At 46.6% G+C, this 22,317-nt stretch overlaps 1 protein-coding gene across 2 annotated transcripts in view; it reads right to left on the bottom strand.

Annotated features, from left to right (window-relative positions):
- Positions 1–5,052: 5,052 nt before the first annotated feature.
- The window catches only part of AJAP1 (adherens junctions associated protein 1), a 63,938-nt gene continuing 46,673 nt past the window's right edge, over positions 5,053–22,317 (bottom strand). For both annotated transcript variants that reach the window (XM_081955021.1, XM_081955020.1), the window contains exons 3-6: positions 21,407–21,494; positions 13,572–13,814; positions 11,230–11,364; positions 5,053–5,559 (exon numbers count right to left, since the gene is read on the bottom strand). In XM_081955021.1, coding sequence (XP_081811147.1) covers positions 11,292–11,364; positions 13,572–13,814; positions 21,407–21,494 — 404 coding nt within the window. In that variant the 3' untranslated portion in view covers positions 5,053–5,559; positions 11,230–11,291. The remainder of the gene's footprint in view (positions 5,560–11,229; positions 11,365–13,571; positions 13,815–21,406; positions 21,495–22,317) is intronic.

Below are 22,317 nucleotides of genomic sequence, written 5' to 3' on the forward strand. Positions count from 1 at the left end.
CAAGGACTTTCTGACTCCATCAACAGAAGTCCCAATTTGTCATCTTGACCCTTCGCATTGGACCTTCCCTCTTCATCAATCACACGCTTGACAAGAGCACTGATGAACTTCTGCTTTTCTAACGCTCCCGTCAAAACAAAGTGTGGTTGTGGTTGTGTGAACACACCGTGGATGAGGAGCAAGGCAGAACCGAGCAAATGCTAAGATTCTGAGCCAGGCTTCTAGTGCGTTGAATATTCACGCCAAGCTGGAGATTCCAAGATTTAGCAGCCGAAGAGATTGGAGGGGATGTGAAGCCCCGCCCCTTTTGCTCTGCCCCACCCACTTCCTCTAAGCAGTCCCGCCCAGTTTCCCAGTCTTGATAGAAGGCCAGTTTGGTGTAGCGGTTAAGGTGGTGGCCTAAAACCAGGAGACGGGGAACTCTAGTCCTGCCTTAGGCATGAAAACCAGCTGGTTTCATGACTCTGGCCCAATCACAAGGGGATGGGGAGTTCTAGTCTCTTCTTAGCCATGAAAGCCAGCTGGGTGATTTTTGAGCCAGTCACCAGGAGACGGGGAGTTCTAGTTCCACAATAGATATGAAAACTAACTGGGTGACTTTGGGCCAATCACCAGGAGACGGGGAGTTCTAGTTCCACAATAGATATGAAAACTAACTGGGTGACTTTGGGCCAGTCACCAGGAGACGGGGAGTTCTAGTTCCACAATAGATATGAAAACCAACTGGGTGACTTTGGGCCAGTCACCAGGAGATGGGAGTTCTAGTTCCACAATAGATATTAAAACCAACTGGGTGACTTTGGGCCAGTCACCAGGAGATGGGAGTTCTAGTTCCACAATAGATATGAAAATTAACTGGGTGACTTTGGGCCAGTCACCAGGAGATGGGAGTTCTAGTTCCACAATAGATATGAAAACTAACTGGGTGACTTTGGGCCAGTCACCAGGAGATGGGAGTTCTAGTTCCACAATAGATATGAAAACCAACTGGGTGACTTTGGGCCAGTCACCAGGAGATGGGAGTTCTAGTTCCACAATAGATATGAAAACTAACTGGGTGACTTTGGGCCAGTCACCAGGAGATGGGAGTTCTAGTTCCACAATAGATATGAAAACTAACTGGGTGACTTTGGGCCAGTCACCAGGAGATGGGAGTTCTAGTTCCACAATAGATATTAAAACCAACTGGGTGACTTTGGGCCAGTCACCAGGAGATGGGAGTTCTAGTTCCACAATAGATATGAAAACCAACTGGGTGACTTTGGGCCAGTCACCAGGAGATGGGAGTTCTAGTTCCACAATAGATATGAAAACTAACTGGGTAACTTTGGGCCAGTCACCAGGAGATGGGAGTTCTAGTTCCACAATAGATATGAAAACTAACTGGGTGACTTTGGGCCAGTCACCAGGAGATGGGAGTTCTAGTTCCACAATAGATATTAAAACCAACTGGGTGACTTTGGGCCAGTCACCAGGAGATGGGAGTTCTAGTTCCACAATAGATATGAAAACTAACTGGGTGACTTTGGGCCAGTCACCAGGAGACGGGGAGTTCTAGTTCCACAATAGATATGAAAACCAACTGGCTGTCTGAGGAATTCTAGTCTCGTCTTAGCCATGGAAGCTGGACTTTGGGCCAGTTGAACTGTTTATTATAGATATTGATTATAAAAATATTTATTAATGTGTTGTGTATTTGTAGAATTGATCTTATGATGCATTTATATGTTTTCTTTAGCTTAAGAAACTAAGATATTCTACCCTGTTGCTAATATCTCATTGTTCAGTATGCATATCTTTCCTACTTTTAGCTCCTTTTTCTTTTGTTAAATAAAAACAAAATATATCCTTTCTTGTGTCCCCTTTGAAGGGAGTTTGAAAGAAACTTATTTCTTTCATGTTGTTGGTGTTTTGCTTTTCCTTCGGCTTTAGAACATTCTCCCTGTTTTCCCTGATCCCCTTGAGTTAGAATCCTCTTTTGATTTTACTTTTTGAAACCGAATAACATTCTTAAAAATAAATGCGACTGTTTCCTGGGCCTTATGCTAGCTTCTTCCCTCTCCGCTTCGGCAGAGATATTAAAAACAAAACGTTAGCCCAGCAGATGCTGCATTGGGAAAGCAGGTGGTGTGCGGAACGGGTGTGGGGTGTGGGGGGGGGGATTGCTAGGATGAACATCCTGGAAACTGACCAGCCAAAAGTATTTTGTTCCTCAAAAGCAACCTTCAGTGGTGCCGTTCTTCTTGCAGGAAGCGGTGGCTGCCAACCACGCTCAGAGCTACAGATGGTTGGTGAACATCGTGAGCTGTGAAGTTCTCGCAAACTTTATTATTACAGCTTGCATCGTATCTGCAACAAGGACAAATTCACAGAAATCTTTGATATTCTCTTTCTCTCCCTCCCTCCTGTTTGTTGGACCTGCCATCTTGACTTGAGAAGAGAACATTTGTAGCTCCATGTTGGACTGTGGGGTCCTTGGTGCTCTCTGAATTTGTTTGTTTTTCTCACAGACGTTTCGTGACCCAACTAGGTAACATCATCAGTGCTAGAAGGGAGTGGGGTTTGCAAAGAATAAGAGGAAGAGGAGGCGGAGGAGAAGGAGAAGGAGGAAGAGGAGGAGGAGGAGGTGGTGGTGGAGAAGGAGGAGGAGAAAGAAAAAGAGAAGAAAGAAGGAAAGACAAGGGGAGAAGGAGGACAGAAAGAGAAGGAGAGAGGAGAAGAAGAAGGAGAGGAGGAGGAGGAGAAGGAGAAGGAGAAGAGGAGGAGGCAGAGAAAGAAAAAGAGAAGAAAGAAGGAAAGAGTAGGGGAGAAGGAGGAGGAGGAGGTGGTGGTGGAGAAGGAGGAGGCAGAGAAAGAAAAAGAGAAGAAAGAAGGAAAGAGTAGGGGAGAAGGAGGAGGAGGCGGTGGTGGTGTTGGAGAAGGAGGAGGAGAAAGAAAAAGAGAAGAAAGAAGGAAAGACAAGGGGAGAAGGGGAACAGAAAGAGAAGGAGAGAGGAGAAGAAGAAGGAGAGGAGGAGGAGGAGGAGAAGGAGAGAGAAGAGGAGGAGGCAGAGAAAGAAAAAGAGAAGGAAGAAGGAAAGAGTAGGGGAGAAGAAGAAGGAGAGAAGGAGAAGGAGAGAGAAGGAGAAGGAGAAAAGGAGGAGGTGGAGAAAGAAAGAGAGAAGAAAGAAGGAAAGAGTAGGCGAGAAGGAGAAAGAGAGCGAAGAAGAAGGAGAAGGAGAGGAGGAGGAGGAGGAGGAGGAGAAGCTGAGCTTTCCTGGAGATCTTCAGATATATTAGCAATGCAACCTTTATTACATTCAAATGCCCATAATTCACCGAGTATGAGTAGATGGGACTTGTGGTTGACCTCTGTTTCAGAAGCCTGAACTTTGTTTAATGGAAAATATATCTATATCTATATCTATATCTGTGGATCCAGACAATCGTTGTGAGACCTAAAAGCTGCTTTGCACCCCAAGACGAGGCACCAATCTCCTTTCTCAATTATTTGGCTTGTATAACTTCTTTATTTAGGGAAATAGATCACCCTCCGTGTCCCCCCCCCCTCTCTAGCGGCCCAAGGCAGCTTACAAAAATTAAAAGCAACAATTCCATCAATAAAGGAGCTTAGAAACATTTAAGGGGGGGGAAGACGGGAGGGGCCCCACCAGCCTCCGAAATCAATAAAATTGATTTTAAATTTAAATAGATTAAAAAAACAGGATGGGACAAAACTCACTGTGTTAAAAAAAAAAAACAGCGAGAAGATGGACTTGTTTAGTGATGACAATACTGAGGCTCCTAAATCCTCCGTGCCCAGCTCTAGAAGATTTTGGTCTTCCTTGACCAAAACGTCTAAACAAAAATAAGATTTTTTAAATAAAATGTTTCCCCATGAGAGCAGAGGATGGAAGGAAGGAAGGAAGGAAGGAAGGAAGGAAGGAAGGAAGGAAGGGGAAAAGAGGGGAAGGAAGGAGGGAGTTAAAGAGGGAGGGAGGCATGAAGGAAGGAAGGAAGGTGATAAAGGGAAAAGAGGGAAGGAGGGAGGGAGGGAAAGAGGGAGGGAGGGAGGCATGGAGGAAGGGAGGGAGGGAGGGAGGAAGGAGTGAGAATGAAGGGTGAAGGAAGGGAGGGAGGCAGGGAGGGAGGGAGGGGGAAGGAGAAGAAAGGAAGAGAAGGAGAAGTGGTGAAGGAAGGAAGGAAGGAAGGAAGGAAGGAAGGAAGGAAGGAAGGGGTAGGGAAGGAGGGAGGGAAAGAGGGAGGGAGGAAGACATGAAGGAAGGAAGAAGAAAAGAAGGAAGGCTGGGAGAAAGGAAGGAAAAAGGAAGGAGGAAGGAAGGGAGGAAGGAGGAAGGAAAAGAGAGGGAGGCAGAAAAGCGAGGGAGGGAGGGAGGGAGGGAGGGGGGAAGTGAGTCCTGCCCCATTTTACCTCCTCTCTTGCCACCATTCTTAATTAAATCACTTCAGTTGTTAAGTGAGAAACAGGCTTCCTCATTTGACTTTGCTGATCAGAAGGTCGCAAAAGAGGATGACGTGACCTCCCCCACCACAACCGTCATAACTATGAGCCAGTGGCCAAGTGGCTGAATTTGGATCACCACACCCTGGGGACTCCACAACGGTCGTAAGTGCGAGAAACAATCCTCAGTTGCTTTTTGGCAGAGCTGTTTGCAACTTTGAACGGTTACTAAGTGAAGAGTTATAATTTGAGGACTCCCTGAATTAATTTGAGGACGATTGCGATCACCGACAAACCACCAACCAACCGCGATTGATTAGCGACAGCAACGACAGAGTTCCACGTTTTTAAGGAACCAGGAAGACGCACATGGACAGCTCGGCATAAACGACATTTCCGGAGTAAAAAACACGGATTTATTTGAAGTCCGGGATCGATTCTCTTCAAGAGGAAAAAAATCACAGAACGTAATAAGAAGTCATTTCTTAGTTTTAAAAAAACCCCAGACATTTAAGCTCGCTTTTTTTTTTCTCCAAAAAATTGCTACAATACAAAATGTGTTTGCGGGTTTTTTTTATATATATATATATAGATCTATCTATCTATATATATATTTATATTTATATATTATATGTATAATAACCAGAAATACTGACTTTACGATAAGAGCTGGCCCCCCTCCAACCTGTCCAAAGTTTTTGACGTGTCCTTAAAATTGTTTTGTTTTTCCAAGTTTGTCCTCTTTTGTTTTTTTCCTGGCAGTTCATGGCACATAATGGTTAGAATTGGCACAGTTTCAGAAAAATGGGTTGCGCTTCCAACGTTTGCAAGTGGCCTCCGCCTCTGGAGTCGGTTTCCCTTCGTTTTCTCCCTTCGGCCTGTGAGTTTTCTCCCCGTCCGTCTCTCGTTGGCGTGAAAAATAGTGTTTTTGCTCCTTGAAAATTGCAGGGTGGGACTAGTCCCTTTTCGTGTAGATATTTATATATAGGTATAAATATAAAAATATATTTGATTGCTTTCAGTCTTCCATCAGTAAAACACAAATGTTAGCTATAAGGTCTCCCTCTGCGTTTAATGTTCGGATTTTTTTTTTTTTTTACAGGTTCACCAATGGAATCCTGTTGGGAAGAAAAAAGAAAGGAAAAAAGGAAAGATAAGAAAAGGAAAGGAAAGGAGGAAGAGGGAAGGAAAAGGAAAGGAAGGAGAGAGAGAGAGGAAAGGTAGAGAAAGGAAAGGAAAAGAGGAAGAAGGAAGGAAAAGGAAAGAGGGAGAGAGGAAAGGAACAGAAAGGAGGAAGAGGAAAGGGAAAGGAAAGAGAGAAGAAAGGAAGAGAAAGGAAAGGAGGAAGAAGGAAGAAAAAGGAAAGAGGGAGAGAGGAAAGGAACAGAAAGGAGGAAGAGGAAAGGGAAAGGAAAGAGAGAGAGAAGAAAGGAAGAGAAAGGAAAGGAGGAAGAAGGAAGGAAAAGGAAAGAGGGAGAGAGGAAAGAAAAAGAGGAGGAAGAGGGAAGGAAACGGAGAGAGAGAGGAAAGGAAGGGAAAGGAGGAAGAGGGAAGGAGAAGGAAAGAGAGAGAGAGAGAGGAAAGGAAGGGAAAGGAAAGGAGGAAGAGGGAAGGGAAAGGAAAGAGAGAAGAAAGGAAGAGAAAGGAAAGGAGGAAGAAGGAAGGAAAAGGAAAGGGAGAGAGGAAAGGAACAGAAAGGAGGAAGAGGAAAGGGAAAGGAAAGAGAGAGAGAAGAAAGGAAGAGAAAGGAAAGGAGGAAGAAGGAAGGAAAAGGAAAGAGGGAGAGAGGAAAGAAAAAGAGGAGGAAGAGGGAAGGAAACGGAAAGGAAGGAGAGAGAGAGGAAAGGAAAGGAAAAGAGGAAGAAGGAAGGAAAAGGAAAGAGGGAGAGAGGAAAGGAACAGAAAGGAGGAAGAGGAAAGGGAAAGGAAAGAGAGAAGAAAGGAAGAGAAAGGAAAGGAGGAAGAAGGAAGGAAAAGGAAAGAGGGAGAGAGGAAAGGAACAGAAAGGAGGAAGAGGAAAGGGAAAGGAAAGAGAGAGAGAAGAAAGGAAGAGAAAGGAAAGGAGGAAGAAGGAAGGAAAAGGAAAGAGGGAGAGAGGAAAGAAAAAGAGGAGGAAGAGGGAAGGAAACGGAGAGAGAGAGGAAAGGAAGGGAAAGGAGGAAGAGGGAAGGAGAAGGAAAGAGAGAGAGAGAGAGGAAAGGAAGGGAAAGGAAAGGAGGAAGAGGGAAGGGAAAGAAAAGGAAAAGGGAGAGAGGAAATGAAAGTAGGAAAAGGAAAAGGAAAGAGGGAGAAAGGAAAGGAAAAGAGAAAAGAGAAGAAAAAGAAAACAAAGTCATGTTTTAATGTACATCATTTTGTCATAATATATGAGGTTTTTTTTTTCAATTGCTTCTGGAAATGTGTCTGTATCATGCAAGGCTCTGTAGGGAGTCTTGGACTTATGGCCATTCGTTTAGTGACCAATTGACATTACAACGGAACTGTGGGGAAAGGGACTTATGTCCATTTGACACACTGAACGACGCTTCCCACATCCCTGGGCTCACAAATTTCGGATTCCTGGCAACCGATTCATATTTACGACAGTTGCACCGTTCCAGGGTCACATGATTCCCCCTTTGGCCACAAGCCGAGTTAAGGGGAAAAGCCGGATTCACTTAACAACCGCGGGACCAGCTTAGCAACCGCGGGGATTCACTTAACAACCGTAGCAAGGAAGGTTATCAAATGGAAGGTCGCAACTCGCTCAACGACCGTCTTGCGTAGCAATGGGAATTTTGGGCTCCATTCTGGTCGTGAGTCAAGATTCCCCCTGTATTTATTTTGAGAACTTTTAAGCAATTTTATTGATGGGGGAGGAAATTGGAAAAGCCTGCAAAGGAAATAATAGAGAATAAAATGATTCCCTGGGCCGAATAATTAGCAAACCCTTAAAAGTTTGCTCTTTTTTTATGGCTACCAAATGTTAAATGCTCGTACAGAGAGAATCAAACCATAGAGGAAAAAGCAGATTTAGGGGTTAATTTTTTTCTGGAGCCCCCGGGATCAAAGTTTGTAGCCGTGTGGGCGACGCAGACCTCGGCCTTGGTTTGATCTACTTAAGGGGTCTCCTTTTTTCCCCACCAATGGCATCCAGCGAAGGCAATTGGCAGTAATGGAACGTAAACATTTGCAGAGCCAATTAAAATACAATTAAAGCGCAATTAAAATCTGTTAAGAAATCAGAACACCTGCCCAGTAAGGCCTGCACCCCATCTGCATGAGGGAAAAAAATAATAATCTGACAATTTAATTTGGAAAGTTAATTTATATGCATTTAGGTTTTTCATATAATAGAAGAAAGAAAGAAAGAAAGAACGAACGAAAGAAAGAAAGAAAGAAAGAAAATAAAGCAAGATAGAAGGAAGGAAAGAAGGAAGGAGAGAAGGAGAAGAGGAAGAGAAAGGAGGGGGAGGGAGGGATGAAAAAGGGAACAAAGGAAGGAAAAGAAGGAGGAAGGGAAGAAGGGAAATGAGAGAAGAACAGAAGAGAGAAAGGAAAGGAAAGGAAAGGAAGAGAAAGAAAAAGGAAGGAAGAAAAAGAAAGAAAGAACAGAAGAAAGAAAGAGAGAGAAGGGAGAGAAGAAAGAAAAGAAAAAGGAAAGAAAGAAAAGAAAAAGAGAAAGAAAGAGTGAAAAGGACACCCCATTTTTTGCTCCACTCTGGAGACCATTCATGTCACCCCAAAAGGAGAGAAGGCAGGAGAAGATCAAATTCGGTTGAAATCCCTTTTTCCCTCCCCAACCCCCCAAAAATAAAAATAAATCTCTGAGCAGAAAGCGAGAGTGGGCAGAAAATAACCCCTTTGAATAATAGCTGGGCGAGATTTCTCTCCTGCATAAATAGCAATTAATGGGGGGGGGGGGGGGTTGTAATTAAAATTGTAATTAAGGCTTCAGGGTGGCAGAGGAAATATTTTCATTGTGGTTGTGGATCATCTGAGGATCCTTGTTCCACACAAGGAAGTTTTCTCGGAGGGAGACCAGCCGGGGCTAAGAATTCATGAAATGTGGGATAACCGAGTTGGAAGGGACCTCGGAGGTCATCCAGTCCAACCCCCTTCTAAAGCAGGAGACCCTACACCGTGCCGGGCAAATGGCTGCCCAGTCTCTTCTTGAAGGCCTCCACGGAAGGAGCAGCCACAGCTTCTATAAGGAAGCCCTTCCACGGAAAGGTGCAAACTCGATGAAGGGATGAGGGGATTTTTAAAATATTGAAGAAAGAGGAGAGAGAATAAGATTGTAATGATCTGTTGAAGCGAAGGTCTGAAGTTATTCATGTATTCTTTCAATTTAACCTTCCTTCCTTTGCCCTCCCTTCATTCTCACCCTTTCTCCTTCCTTCCTTCATTCTCCTTCACCACTTCTCCTTCTCTTCTTCATCCCTTCCTTCCCCCTCCCTGCCTCCCTTCACTCTCCCTTCATTCTCACTCTTTTCTCCTTCCTTCTCCTCCTTCTATTCCTCATCCCTTACTCCTTCCCCCGGCCTCCCTCCCTGCCTCCCTCCCTTCGCCCTCCATTCTCACTCTTTTCTCCTTCCTTCCTGCCTCCCTCCCTTCTCCTTCACCCTCAGCCCTTCCTTCCCCTTCTCCTCCCTCCCTCCTTTGCCCTCCATTCTCACTCTTTTCTCCTTCCTTCCTTCCTTCTTTCCTTCCTTCCTTCTCCTTCACCCTCAGCCCTTCCTTCCCCTTCTCCTCCCTCCCTCCTTTGCCCTCCATTCTCACTCTTTTCTCCTTCCTTCCTTCTTTCCTTCCTTCCTTCTCCTTCACCATTTCTCCTTCTCGTCTTCATCCCTTCCTTTCCCTTCCCCTTCTCCTCCCTCCTTCCCTTCCTTCATTCTCCTTCACCTTTTCTCCTTCTCTTCCTCATCCCTTTCTTCATCTTCTCCTTCACCCTCCCTCCCTCCCTTCTCCTTCACCCTTTCTCCTCTTCCTCATCCTTTCATTCTCCTTCTCCCTCTCCCCTCCTCCTCCTCCTCCTCCTTTCTGGAAGCCAACCTACAGACTTTTATCCCCCTCCCCATGTCCCTGACGCTACCGCTGCGCAATTTAATGTTGCGTTTCCATCCCCCTCCAGCCCACACGGACAAAGGAGGGAGGGGGGAGAAACAAATCACCAAAGGCAACCCCCCCCCCTCCATATTTGTTTGTGTTTATCATCAATCCCCATCTTCCTTTTTAGGAATATAAGGTCTCCACACAAAATAGAGGAGCCCCCCCCCCCCCCAGTTCGGAATCCATGGATCAGGAAGCAATTTCCAGAACAGCAGGTTTAAAAGGGGGGAAAGGGAAGGTAATTAAACCCCCTACCATTGTTTACATCCCTCTGAAACCGGCTTAACCTCATTCTTGCTCGGCTGGTGACCAATTTCAACCCTAGTGGGAAAGGGAGGTGCATCGGGGGACCATTGGGAAAGTCTAAAATAGATAATTTCTTCCAAAAGAGAGAGAGAAAGGAAAGTTTAATCAATTAACACGGAGGTACCCTGTTTCCCCCAAAATAAGACCTCCCCCAAAATATTACAACACAGCAGCAGCCATGAGGTGACCATGCTCACCGCCTCCCGTACCTCAAAAATAATAAGACCTCCCCAAAAATGAGTGCTTATTTCGGGGGTCAAAAGAAAATAAGCCCCTGTCTTATTTTGGGGGAAACACGGTAGGTAAAGCTTTTTGGGGAGTGATGGTTGGGTTGGCCTCCACCTGGGCTGAACTCTGGGGAGGGGGATTTTAATGGAAAGCAAAGAAAGAAGGGTCTCCTGCTTGAGCAGGGATTGGACTAGAAGACCTCCAAGGTCCCTTCCGACTACGTTGCTCTGTTAAGAGGAGGGCATGGACTACAGTGAAGGCAGGATGGGAATTGGTGAGAACTAGAGATGGGAAGGAATCATAGAATCATAAGGCTGGAAGGGACTGTGTAGGATGTCCAGTCTCTTCTTAAAAGCTTCCAGGGATGGAGCATCCATAACCTCTGGAGACAAGCTGTTCCATCCATCCATCCATCCTCACATACATACATACATACATCATCCATCCATCCATCCATCCATCCATCCATCCATCCATCCATCCATCCATCCTGTATCTTATTTATCTCAGAATCACAGGGCTAGAAGGGACCTTGGAGGTCTTCTATGCTTTGCTCAACCAGGAAACTCTAGTCCACTGCGCACAAATGCTTGTCCAAGCTCTCCTTGAAGACCTCCAGTGATGGAGGAGCTCCCACAACTTCTGAAGACAAACGGTTCCATGGATCAATCTCCCTGGGATTATAGAATAACAGAGTTGGGAAGGACCTTAGAAGACTTTTAGTCCAACCTCCTGCTCAAGACCCTACACCATCCCTCAAATGGTCCAATCTCTTCTTGAAGACCTCAATTGATGGAGGAGCTCCCACAATTTCTGGCCATCAAATGTGTGCCAACGCTTCAAAATCATTTAGATAGACCTTCTCAAGGATCTAATCTTACAGGTCTTCCAATAGTGGTCCCCGTTACCAGTTCCAAAGAATCACCTTGGACGAGAATTGAAACGTTTTGAAGGAAAAAAGTCCAGAAAACCCAGTTGCCTTTTGGGGAAAAGTGGGACATGCCAAAGAGTTCTTGAGATGGTAGAAGAATCAACGCCCTTTAGAAGAACTTGAGAGTTTCTCACCCAAGATCCCATGAGAGAAGGTCCATCAGGTTCCATCAGGACATCTAGAATTTATTTATTTTGTTTAAACAATCGGAACTGCTAGAGAAGGGACTTACCATGGAACAGCTGCACAGCCTCCGGCTGCCCCTCCAGGAAGTTAAAAAGAGGATTCGGCCGGTCAACACGAGATCTCAAACCATTTTTCCGACACGAAGGCCACAGGGATTAGATGGCGGTCCGAGGAAGACCCCCTGCAGAGTGGGGAGAAGGGGAAATTTGAACCCTTGGCTGGCAAGAAAGTTTTTCTCATTTTTTCCCCCTTTCCTTTCATGCAAGAAAAAAAAAAAGCTGCCACAGCTTCACAGCAGTTGGTAGTCCTCGACTTGCAACGGTCAGTTTCAAAGTTACAACAGCACTGAGAAAAGTGGCGTTGGGTTGATTTTCACACTTAGCGACTGTTGCAACGTCCCTGATCAAAATTCAGCAATGGACTCATATTCACAACGGCCGCAATGCCCCGGGGTCACATGAACCCCTCTGACAAGCAAAGCCAATGGGGAAGCCGGATTCACTTAATGACTGTGCAACTAACCCGACAACCACAGTGATTCACCGTGGCAGGAAAGGTCATAAAATGGGGCAAATCTCACTTATCAGCTGTCTCACTTAGTAACAGAAATGTTGGGCTCGTTTTTATGGTCATAGGTCGAGCCTGTATGTTAATATGTTCTGATGTCTTGTTTCAGCACCGGAAGCCGGACAGCTCCCTTTGATTCTTTGTCCTTTCCCCAGGGATTGGCTGGCCCCGTGCCCTGTTTGATTTCAGGAAGACCAATCAGAGCCCGATTTGCATGGATTTATTTTGGTGCAGGAATCAACGGCCGGCCCCTTCCAATCCACATTAGTTTTGAAATTGGGCAGAAATTGTCATTAAAATACAATACAATACAATACAATACAATACAATACAATACAATAGTAGAGTTGGAAGGGACCTTGGAGGTCTTCTAGTCCAACCCCCTGCCTAGGCAGGAAACCCTATACCGTTCCAGACAGATGGCTATCCAACATGTTCTTAAAGACTTCCAGTGTTGGGGCATTCACAACTTCTGGAGGCAAATTCTGTTCCACTGATTAATTGTTCTCACTGTCAGGAAATTTCTCCTCAGTTCTAAGTTGCTTCTCTCCTTGATTAGTTTCCACCCAAAAGCCAAGCAGGGGATGGATACTTGCAGGGAAGTTTTTGCAATGCAAAACGCCCCAGTTAGGAAGCCAATAAAGAGGTAAGGAGGGGCTAAAGTAAGTATAAACAGATGTTTACATCAAACATTTCTCCAGAATTCACAAATCATACACAGAGAGAGAGAGAGAAAGAGAAAGAAAGTGGGAAAGAGAGAGGAAGAGAAAGGGAGAGAGAGGAGCAGAAAGAGGTAGAAAGAGAGAGAGAAAGGGAAAGAGAGAGGAAGAGAAAGAAAGTGGGAAAGAGAGAGAGAAAGGGAGAGAAAGAGAGAGAGGGGGGAAGAGAGGAGGAGAAATAGAGCAGAAAGAGGGAGAGGGGGGGAAGAGATGAAGAGAAAGATAGTGGGAAAGAGAAAAAGAAAGGGGGAAAGAGAGAGGAAGAGAAAGGGAGAGAGAGGAACACAAAGAGGGAGAAGGAGAGAGGGAAAGAGAGGAAGAGAAAGAAAGTGGAAAAGAGAGAGAGAAAGGGGGAGAGAGAATGAGAGAGCGAGAAAGGAGGAAGAGAAGAGGAGAAAGAAAAAAGTGAAAGGGGGAAGAGGAAGGGAAAGAGAGAAAGGGAGAGAGAGAAAGAGAAAGGGAGAGAGAGAAAGGGGAAGAGAGGCAGAGAAAGAGAAAAAGAAAGAGGGGGAAAGAGAAAGGAAGAGAAAGGGAGAGGGGAAAAGAAAGAGGGACAGAGAGAGAAAGGGGAAAGGGAGAGGAAGAGAAAGGAAGAGAGTGAAAAAGAGAAGGGAAAGAGAGGAGAAAGAGAGAGAAAGGAAAAGAGAGAGGCAGAATGAGAGAAAGAGATAGATATAAATGCATATATGCATGTTTCTGTTTGAGAGGCAGACTGACAAGGTGGAATCTAGAAGGATCTCAACTTTGCCAAAAACGGCAGAGTGCCTGATGGAGCAGGGATCATGTGACCACGGGATGCGGCAATGGTCTTAAGTGTGAAAAATGTCCCTAAGTCATTTTTTTCCAGTGCTGTTGTGGCTTCAAACGGTCAGTAAATGAACTGGGATACGTCAAGGGCAATCCGTACTCTAGGAACTGTTGAGGAGGATCTGTCCTCGCCCTCTTTCTCATACACAAAACATCTGAACTTTGCTCTTTATGACTCCCACGGAATTCACAGCCTCCCAAAACAAGATTTCAACCCAACTCAACTTATTCTGGATTGGGGCAGCCCAGCTGAAACATTGGCCGGGGCCTTGAACCCATCAGCCACAGCCCTCACCTGTTACCGTTGAAGGAGGACTTGTAGTCTCCCGGGGAGAGTATCGTCTCCTCGGCATACATCGGGACTGGGGTTCTCACGCACTCGTGCGAACACTGCAGGGTTTCGTTGTAGGCCGTGAAGATGTCCAGATTGCTGGGCACTCTGGCCGGAGTGAAGTCCGTCAGATTTTGGCAACTCTCTTCCTGCTGCTTGATTTTCCGCTGGTGGCCGTTCCGACGGGCGTTCCCCCTCTGGGCACAGCTGGAAGGAGAACAGAAGAGACCAGTTGAAAAACATCTGGTCTTTTAGGAGAGCCTTTCTGACCCAAAGGAGAATGAGAGAATAGCAGAATAACAGAACAACCGGAAGGGACCCTGGAGGTCTTCTAGTCCAACCCTCTGCTCAAGCAGGAGACCCTACCATTTCAAATGAGAATAGAGTTGGAAAGGACCTTGGAGGTCCTCTAGTCCAACCCCCTGCTCAAGCAGTTGATCCTACACCCTTTCTATCAATGAGAATAGAGCTGGAAGGGACCTTGGAGGTCTTCTAGTCCAACCCTCTACTCAAGTAGGGTTCTCCAACTTGGCCCGAATGCTGGCTTGATTGGAAGAAAAGAGGCCAATGGCTTTTGACGGAGCGCCTGTGCGTAATCCGTTCGGCCTTGTTCTGCACAAAAGCCGCCACCTCTGCGATTTTGTGCTCAGCAGAGTTGTTGAGAGCACGCCTCTTCTCCAGCGCTCCACGGGGGAATTGAAGAAAGAAAGTGGGGGGGGGGGGGAAAACTGTCAATAATTTATAAGGAAAAGCAACACAAATGCCAACCGGTGGTGGTGTGCAATTACCTGCGATTCCAAATTTAATTATCGCTTTTTAGTACCCGAGAAAACACCGGTCGCCACGTCGGGTTCCAGGTCCGTTTTATGCGCGCCTTTTATTTATCTTCCATAATCCGATCTCGAGTTTCAAATGACGGCCGTTGTAATTAAGGGGAAATTACCGACACTAAGTACCGTGTCCGTGTAAGCAACGGTACTCAGTTTAATACGGGGCTTGTTGAGATGATTCCGTGTGTGTGACACGGTGCTCCATTTGTCACAGACTCAGGCACGTCCCTCTCCTCGATGGGGGGGAGAGGATTGTTTGTTTATTTATTTTGTTTAGTTTGTCAAACGTGTACGAGATAAAAGGTGTAAGTATAAACATGGACACGGACACAGGAAATGGGGACGAATAAATGGGGACGGCAGGACAGGGGTGGGAGGCCTGGTGGTGCACTTATGCACGGCCCCTTTACGGACCTCTGAGGAATGGGGTGAGGTCCACGGGAGACAGTTGAAGGTTGAAGCTGTCTTCTCCTTTGGTCATGGTTTCCTTGGGGAGTTCCTCCTGGACAGATGGAGCCCCCTCCCACCCACCCCCCACAGACCCCTGGCATGCCAGCCCTCCCAGGTTGTTGACCAAGAAGATGGATTTTAGCATCTGTCCAATTCTGGAGAAGTTCAAACTTTTTACAGCGCTAAGATGTGGAGATCCATATTTTGACCTACATGAAGTATAAGGAGATGCCCCCCCTCTTTCTCTTCGCCTGGTGGTACCCTTTTCCCCTCTAGAGCTATCTAGAGTGCAGAGAAGGGGAACAAAGATGATTAGGACATAGGATGACACTTGCAGGAGCTGGATATGTCTGGTCTAACGAAGAGGAGGAAGACGGGGGACATGGTAGTTCTCACCCAGCCTTAGCAGAAACAAGAAAGAGACTCCTGCTCATGAAAAAAAAACCTCTTTATTTACCTCTTGTGAATTAATGGCATTCACCTACCGAAATGTCCAGGCAAGAGTCCTTCAAGGAGTTAACTGCAGTACAGACCTTATCAGTTCCTTGCAATAGTTTCAAGGCCGTGAACTCCCAGATGATAGGCTGAAAATTAAATCCTGTCAAGCAGTCCTTGGGGCACGAAACATAATGAGCAGAATCTTCAGAAATACGAACTGTTGTCTCCTACGACCACCACTCCCCTTTTCTTGAATTTATTCGTCCACGTGTGCCGTGCTTCCCGAGTCGACTCCTCGTCCTCCGTTGTTCTCCTCTCCTAACTCCTCTGCGCATACGCGCATCTGGAACAGGGTCCAGCTGTTCTTCCTCCCTACTCATCTCAGCCTCCAAAGGCAGCTGCCTCTCCGGTGGTTGGGAAATGTCGGACGGCCCTGGCTCTATCTCTGCGTCCGATGCAGAGCATCCATCAGAGGCTTCCCCAGGCTCCAGCGCTGGCCCAAGTTGCTCCCCCACCTCCTCATTGTCTGAGTCTGCCACCAGTTCCACTGGCAGCTGGTGGGCCACAACACTGCCTTCCAAAACTTGTGAGGCTGTCACAAGAGGTCAACTTTTTCTCCAAGGCACCGGAGAGCACGAAAGGAAGCAACAGGTGGGACCTGATCAAGGAAAGATCCAACCTAGAATTCAGGAGAAATTTCCTGACCGTGAGGACAATTAATCAGCGGAGGTTGTGGGTGCTCCATCACTGGAGGTCTTCAAGATGAGATTGGACACCCACTTGACCAGGATGGTAGAGGGCCTCCTTCCTGAGCAGGGGTGGACTAGAAGACCTCCAAGGTCTCTTTCAACTCTGTTAGTCTGTAATTCCAAAGCAGCTGGTGGGCAGGAGAAGAAGCAACGGATGGAGGCCCACCAAGGAGAGAAGCAACCTGGGACTAAGGAGGATTTTCCTGACAGGCGGAACAATTAGCCAGTGGAACAATTTGCCACCAGAAGTGGTGGGTGCTCCATCCCTGGAAGCTTTCAAGGAAAGATAGACAGCCAGTTGTCTGGAGTGGCATTAGAGTCTCCTGCTTGAGCAGAGGGTTGGACTAGAAGATCTCCGAGGTCCCTTCCAGCCTTATAATTCCACGTTCTACGTTAAATCCTCCCAAACGATTCTACGGCCTCACTCAGTTTGCTTTAAAAAAAACGGAACGAGACTCAACTCCTTGTTTTCTCTCGCCCCCGTTAGTTCGCTTTCATTTGCAGGCAAATCATTTCGAGGTTGATTCGTGTAACTCAAGTGGGGAGATGACAGGAAGTCACAACTATTAGGAGCTGCTCCACAGAGCTGAAGCTCCCCTTGAAGGGGAATCATGAACTCGCTGAGAAAAAAAAAATGCTTCCCCCCTTTTTTTTTTCTTAAAGGAGAAAATAGATAAATGAGCCGTTCAGCTGGGATGTCGGGGTTTTTTTTTTTTTTTTAACTGTTTGGAAATCGGATGAAGAGACAAGAAATTCAATATATCTGCTTGGGTAGTTCAGAGGGGGGGAGGGGAAATGGATTTCCAGTGGTTTTATTTCTTTAATTAGCAGTTACGGTTCCCATCTATAAAGCAGCCCAACGATGCAAAACCCAGGAGCTCATTCAGATCCACGGCCGATCCACACTCGACTTATGAGCCCAGAATTTGGCATTGCTAAGCGAGGCAACTGCGAAGGGAGTTCTGCTCCTTTTGGTGACCTTTGGTTTGCCACGGTTGTTAAGTGAACCAAGGCAGTGGTTTGGTTAGGAACATGGTCGGTAAGTGAATCCAGCGTTTTTGCTGCCTCGGCTGGCCAGAAGGCTTCCAAAGCGGGACCACGTGACTTTAGAAGAGTGTGACCGTCGTAAATATGAGTTAGTTGACAGGTGTCTGGATTTTGATGACCGTGGGGATGCTGCAATGGTCGTTAAGTGTGAGAAACTTTTTTCAGTGCCACAGACCTTTTCCAAGTCAATGGGTAGGGATGTTGAAGTCCTACTTGAGGTTCCACAACCACAAAAGACAGTTGTGGGAAACCTGCATCATTGTAGCCCTTCCTGAAGATCCGATGGTGATGGGTCTAGTCTTCTGAGAACCTCCCGGTTGATCAGTGGTCCCTGGATCTCCGCAGGCTTTGTCCTCCAAGGAGATTTTCTATGTTTTATGAGACCTTCTCAACCAACCCTAGGAAACTCCGTCCTCACCTTCTCCAGATCTGGAGCATTGGAGGAGCAAATGTGAAGACCAGTGAGATATTGTGAAGCAGCATCAGAAAACAGCAACCTTCCCTCCGCCTGGAGGGAGGAGCTTGGAGCCTTCTCAATCAACCTATTAGACCTTTTCCAAATCAATGGGCAAGGATACTCAAATCCCATTTGTGGTTCCTCAACCAGACAAGGAACCTCAAATAGGACTTGAGCATTTGAGGTCCCTCAACGACAAGACAGTTGTGGGAAGGCCACACCTTTGTGACTCTTCCTGAAGATCCAACGATCTTCTCAGAACTTCGCAGTTGATCGGTGGCGCCTGGGCCTCAGCAGGCTTTGATCCCCAAGGAGACTTTCTACATTTTATGAGACCTTCTCAACCAATCCAAGGAATCTCCATCCTCACCTTCTCCATATCTAAAGCATTTGAGGAGCAAATGTGAAGACCAGTGAGATATTGTGAAGCAGCTTCAGAAAACAGCAACCTTCCCTCTGCCTGGAGGGAGGAGCTTGGAGCCTTCTCAATCAACCTATGTTGAATCGGAAAAGGCCTTTTCCAAATCAACGGGCAAGGATACTCAAATCCCATTTGTGGTTCCTCAACCAGGCAAGGAACCTCAAATAGGACTTGAGCATTTGAGGTCCCTCAACGACAAGACAGTTGTGGGAAGGCCACACCTTTGTGACTCTTCCTGAAGATCCAACGATCTTCTCAGAACTTCGCAGTTGATCGGTGGCGCCTGGGCCTCAGCAGGCTTTGATCCCCAAGGAGACTTTCTACATTTTATGAGACCTTCTCAACCAATCCAAGGAATCTCCATCCTCACCTTCTCCATATCTAAAGCATTTGAGGAGCAAATGTGAAGACCAGTGAGATATTGTGAAGCAGCTTCAGAAAACAGCAACCTTCCCTCTGCCTGGAGGGAGGAGCTTGGAGCCTTCTCAATCAACCTATGTTGAATCGGAAAAGGCCTTTTCCAAATCAACGGGCAAGGATACTCAAATCCCATTTGTGGTTCCTCAACCAGGCAAGGAACCTCAAATAGGACTTGAGCATTTGAGGTCCCTCAACGACAAGACAGTTGTGGGAAGGCCACACCTTTGTGACTCTTCCTGAAGATCCAACGATCTTCTCAGAACTTCGCCGTTGATCGGTGGCGCCTGGGCCTCAGCAGGCTTTGTCCTCCAAGGAGACTTTCTACATTTTATGAGACCTTCTCAACCAACCCTAGGAACCTCCACCCTCACCTTCTCCAGATCTGGAGCATTGGAGGAGCAGACCTGGAGACCATGGAGATGTGGTCAAACAGCTTCAGAAAGCCGCAACCTTCCCTCCTCCTCCTCTCTCCCCAGTCTCCAGTCCTGACTATCTTCTCCCGGGAGTCTCGTCTTAAGATGAAAATGAGGCGAGCTGATCTCAAAGTAGGTTGGATAAGATTCACTAGGAAACGAGGTGACGGCAGGAGAGCCTGGAGCGAAGACATAACCCAGTTTACGCCAGGCGGGAGCCAATCCGCAAGAAGAAGGGGAACTCATTAAGCTAGATGAGAGCTCAGAGGAGAGAGAACGGCAGGAGAAACAGGGCTTTCATTTCCTGGCCGGTGGAAGGAGGATGCCCGGCGTGACTCTGCAGCGCCTGCAAATCTGGTACACACACACACACACACACACACACACACGTCTAAGTGGTCTCCAAGAAATGCAACCGTTGGGTTCTTCCCAAATCAAACAAAGAGGCACAAATTATCCTGCACTTTCCTTCCAATCATTGTTGTTCTCTCCCTCCCTCTCTTTCTCTCTCTCTCTCTCTTGCTCTCTCTCATTCTCTCTCTCTCATTCTCATTCTCTTTCATTCTCTCATTCTCTCTCATTCTGTTTCTCTCATTTCCTCTCTCTCATTCTCATTCTCTCATTTTCATTCTCTCTCATTCTCTCGTTCTCATTCTCTCTCTCATTTCCTCTCTCTCTCATTCTTTCATTCTGACTCTTTCTCATTCTCATTCTCTCATTTTCATTCTCTCTCATTCTCTCTCGTTCTCATTCTCTCTCTCATTTCCTCTCTCTCTCATTCTTTCATTCTGACTCTCTTTCTCTCTCTCTCTCTCTCTCTCTCATTTGCCCCCCCCCCCCGTGTGTGCGTGTGTGATTATAACCAATGGTTGAAAGCCCTGTCTGGCGCTGAAAGACATCCTCTTTGTACATCCGCTGGAGGAGAAAGTGAGAAGCTTTGAAAACTGGAAGAACATTGTACCCAGAAGGCTTTGCAGAGAAGATTTTGCATTGGAGGAACTTTTGCATAGAACTTAGAAGAACATTTTTCCATAGGATAATATTCTGCAGGGGATATTTTGCATAAAAGGATGTTTTGCATAGAACCTTTTGTACAGAACCTAAAAGAATATTTTGCATAGAAGAATTTTTGGCATGGGATATGGTGCATCAAATATTTTGCATAAAACCTTTTGCACAGAACCTAGAACGTACGTTCTGGGTTCTATTTAAAAAACCTGGATGTCCAGCTTGCAAAGCTCCTGTCAATTCACAACACAGCCGGCTGGGCCTTCCAAGAATGAGTACAAACGGCCTTTATTGCCAATTCGAAAAAAACCCAGGTAGACTACTCTTGTGCCATGCAGCTCTATTAAATCGTCAGGGTAAAATGCAGGACCAAGAAGTCAAAACTCGCAGGGAAAAACAACCTTACAAATTTTATAAACTAGCTTGGCTCTAGTATTTCCTTCCCCTGAAGTTCTTTATTGGGAAAAGGAGAAAATTGTCTGCAGAGAGACTTCTCATAGGCTATAAATACATTTTCAGGCAGATTTTCCATGCTGGATTTTTAAGGAGGATTTCAAAGTGAACAGTGGCGAAACATACTTGGAAGGCTCAAAATGTTTTCTTGGCCTTTTTTTAAAATGGCACAATGTGTCTATTTTAGGACACAGGTGTTGATTTAGGATTCCCATTTAAAGGCTAAAAAAGGACCGATTTTACTGGTTTTCCAGCTTTGAAGGCGGTTAGATTGGGAAGAAGGGGGAATGTCTTGGGTGTGAGGTTTCCTTCCCACTCCTGCCCCCAAGTTTTCCAAAAAATATAACATAAAGGTTCTCTTCGCACATGTGTGCTACTTGTTACCAACTCTAGGGGGCGCTGCTCATCTCCATTTCAAAACCGAAGAGCCAACGGTGTCTGAAGACGTCTCCGTGGTCATGTGGCCGGCATGACTCAATGCCGAAGGCGCACGGAACGCTCTTCCCTTCCCACCAAAGATGGTCCTTATTTTGTCCACTTGCATTTTTTAATGTGCTTTCGAACTGCTAGGTTGGCAGAAGCTGGGACGAGTCACGGGAGCTCCCTCCGTTACGCGGCGCTAGGGATTCGAACCGCTGAACTGCCGACCTTTCTGATCAACAAGCTCAGCATCTTACCTCACCGAGCCACCGCCATAAATATGAACCAGTTGCCAAGATTTTTGATCACACAACCACGGGGGAATCCGGCAACGGTCATAAGTGTGAAAAACAATCAGCGTTCCCTTTTCGTTCAGGTCGGTTGTAACTTGGAACGGTTACTAAACGAGCAGTTCGTTTGCAAGAAGCCGGTCCGTGGTTTCATTTGAGAACCGGCTGGTTGACTTCAGCACTGACGTGATTCACTTAATCACTGCGGCGAGACAGGTCGTAAAACGGGGCACAGCTCGCTTAAGAACCGTCTCGCTCAGGCGAGGGAAATTTTGGGCTCGGTTGTGCTCCTCCATCAAGGAGAACCTGAGGCTCCCAAGGGGGCTACCAGTTTGGGAATGGTGGCTGTTGCCCCCCCTCCCCCCAGCAAAGCCAATCCATGACAGCGGTTAAACCCCCTTACCAATTTTTTAAGACGAGGGTCGTGATCAGCGCAGCTATAACCATGATGAGAGAGACGGTGATGGTGATAATCTGATGGAGCGCCAGACCTGCGGAAAGAGCAAAAAAAGACATGAAGGTGGGATGGAGAGAGAGAGAGAGAGAGAGAGAGAGAGAGAGAGAGAGAGAGAGAGGAGGAGGAAGGACTGTGGGGTCCTTGGTGCTCTCTGAGCTTGGTGGCTTCCTTGCAGACGTTTCATGACCCAACTAGGTAACATCATCAGTGCTAGAAGGGAGCGGAGTTTGCAGGGAGGAGGAGGAGGAAAGGAGGAGGAAGGATTGTGGGGTCCTTGATGCTCTCTGAGCTTGGTGGCTTTTCTTGTTTTATGACCCAACTAGGGAACGTTATCAGTGCCAGAAGGGAGGGGGGGTTGTGGAGAGGGGGAGGGGGAGGAAGGGGAGGAGGAGGAAGATGACTATGGAGTCCTTTGTACTCTCAGAGCTTGGTGGCTTTTCTTGCAGACGTTTCATGACCCAGCTAGCTAACATCATCAGTGCAAGATCTATGAGTAATTATTATTATTATTTTTGTTAATTATTGTTAATAATTACTGTGGCATTTTCTGTGTCTAAGGGGAAGGAGAGGAGAAGGAGAAAGAGAAGGTTGGAGGAAGAGGTAAAGGAAGAGAGGGAGGAGGAGGAGGAAGAGTGGGAGGAAGAGGAGCAAGAAGAAGAGAGGGGAGTGGAGGAGGAGGAGGAGGAGGGAAGAGGAGGAGAAAAAGGAGGAAGAGAAAGCGAGGGAGGAGGAGGAGTGGAGGAAGAGGGGGTGGAGGAAGAGGAGGAAGAGAGGGAGGAGGAGAAGGAGAAAGAGGAGGAGGAGGAGAATTATACAGTCCTTATAGAGTCCTCTGTGCTTGATGGTTTTCTTGCAGA

This window comes from Natrix helvetica (genome assembly GCF_964273705.1).
Source record: "Natrix helvetica genome assembly, chromosome: 5".
Lineage (NCBI taxonomy): Eukaryota > Metazoa > Chordata > Lepidosauria > Squamata > Natricidae > Natrix > Natrix helvetica.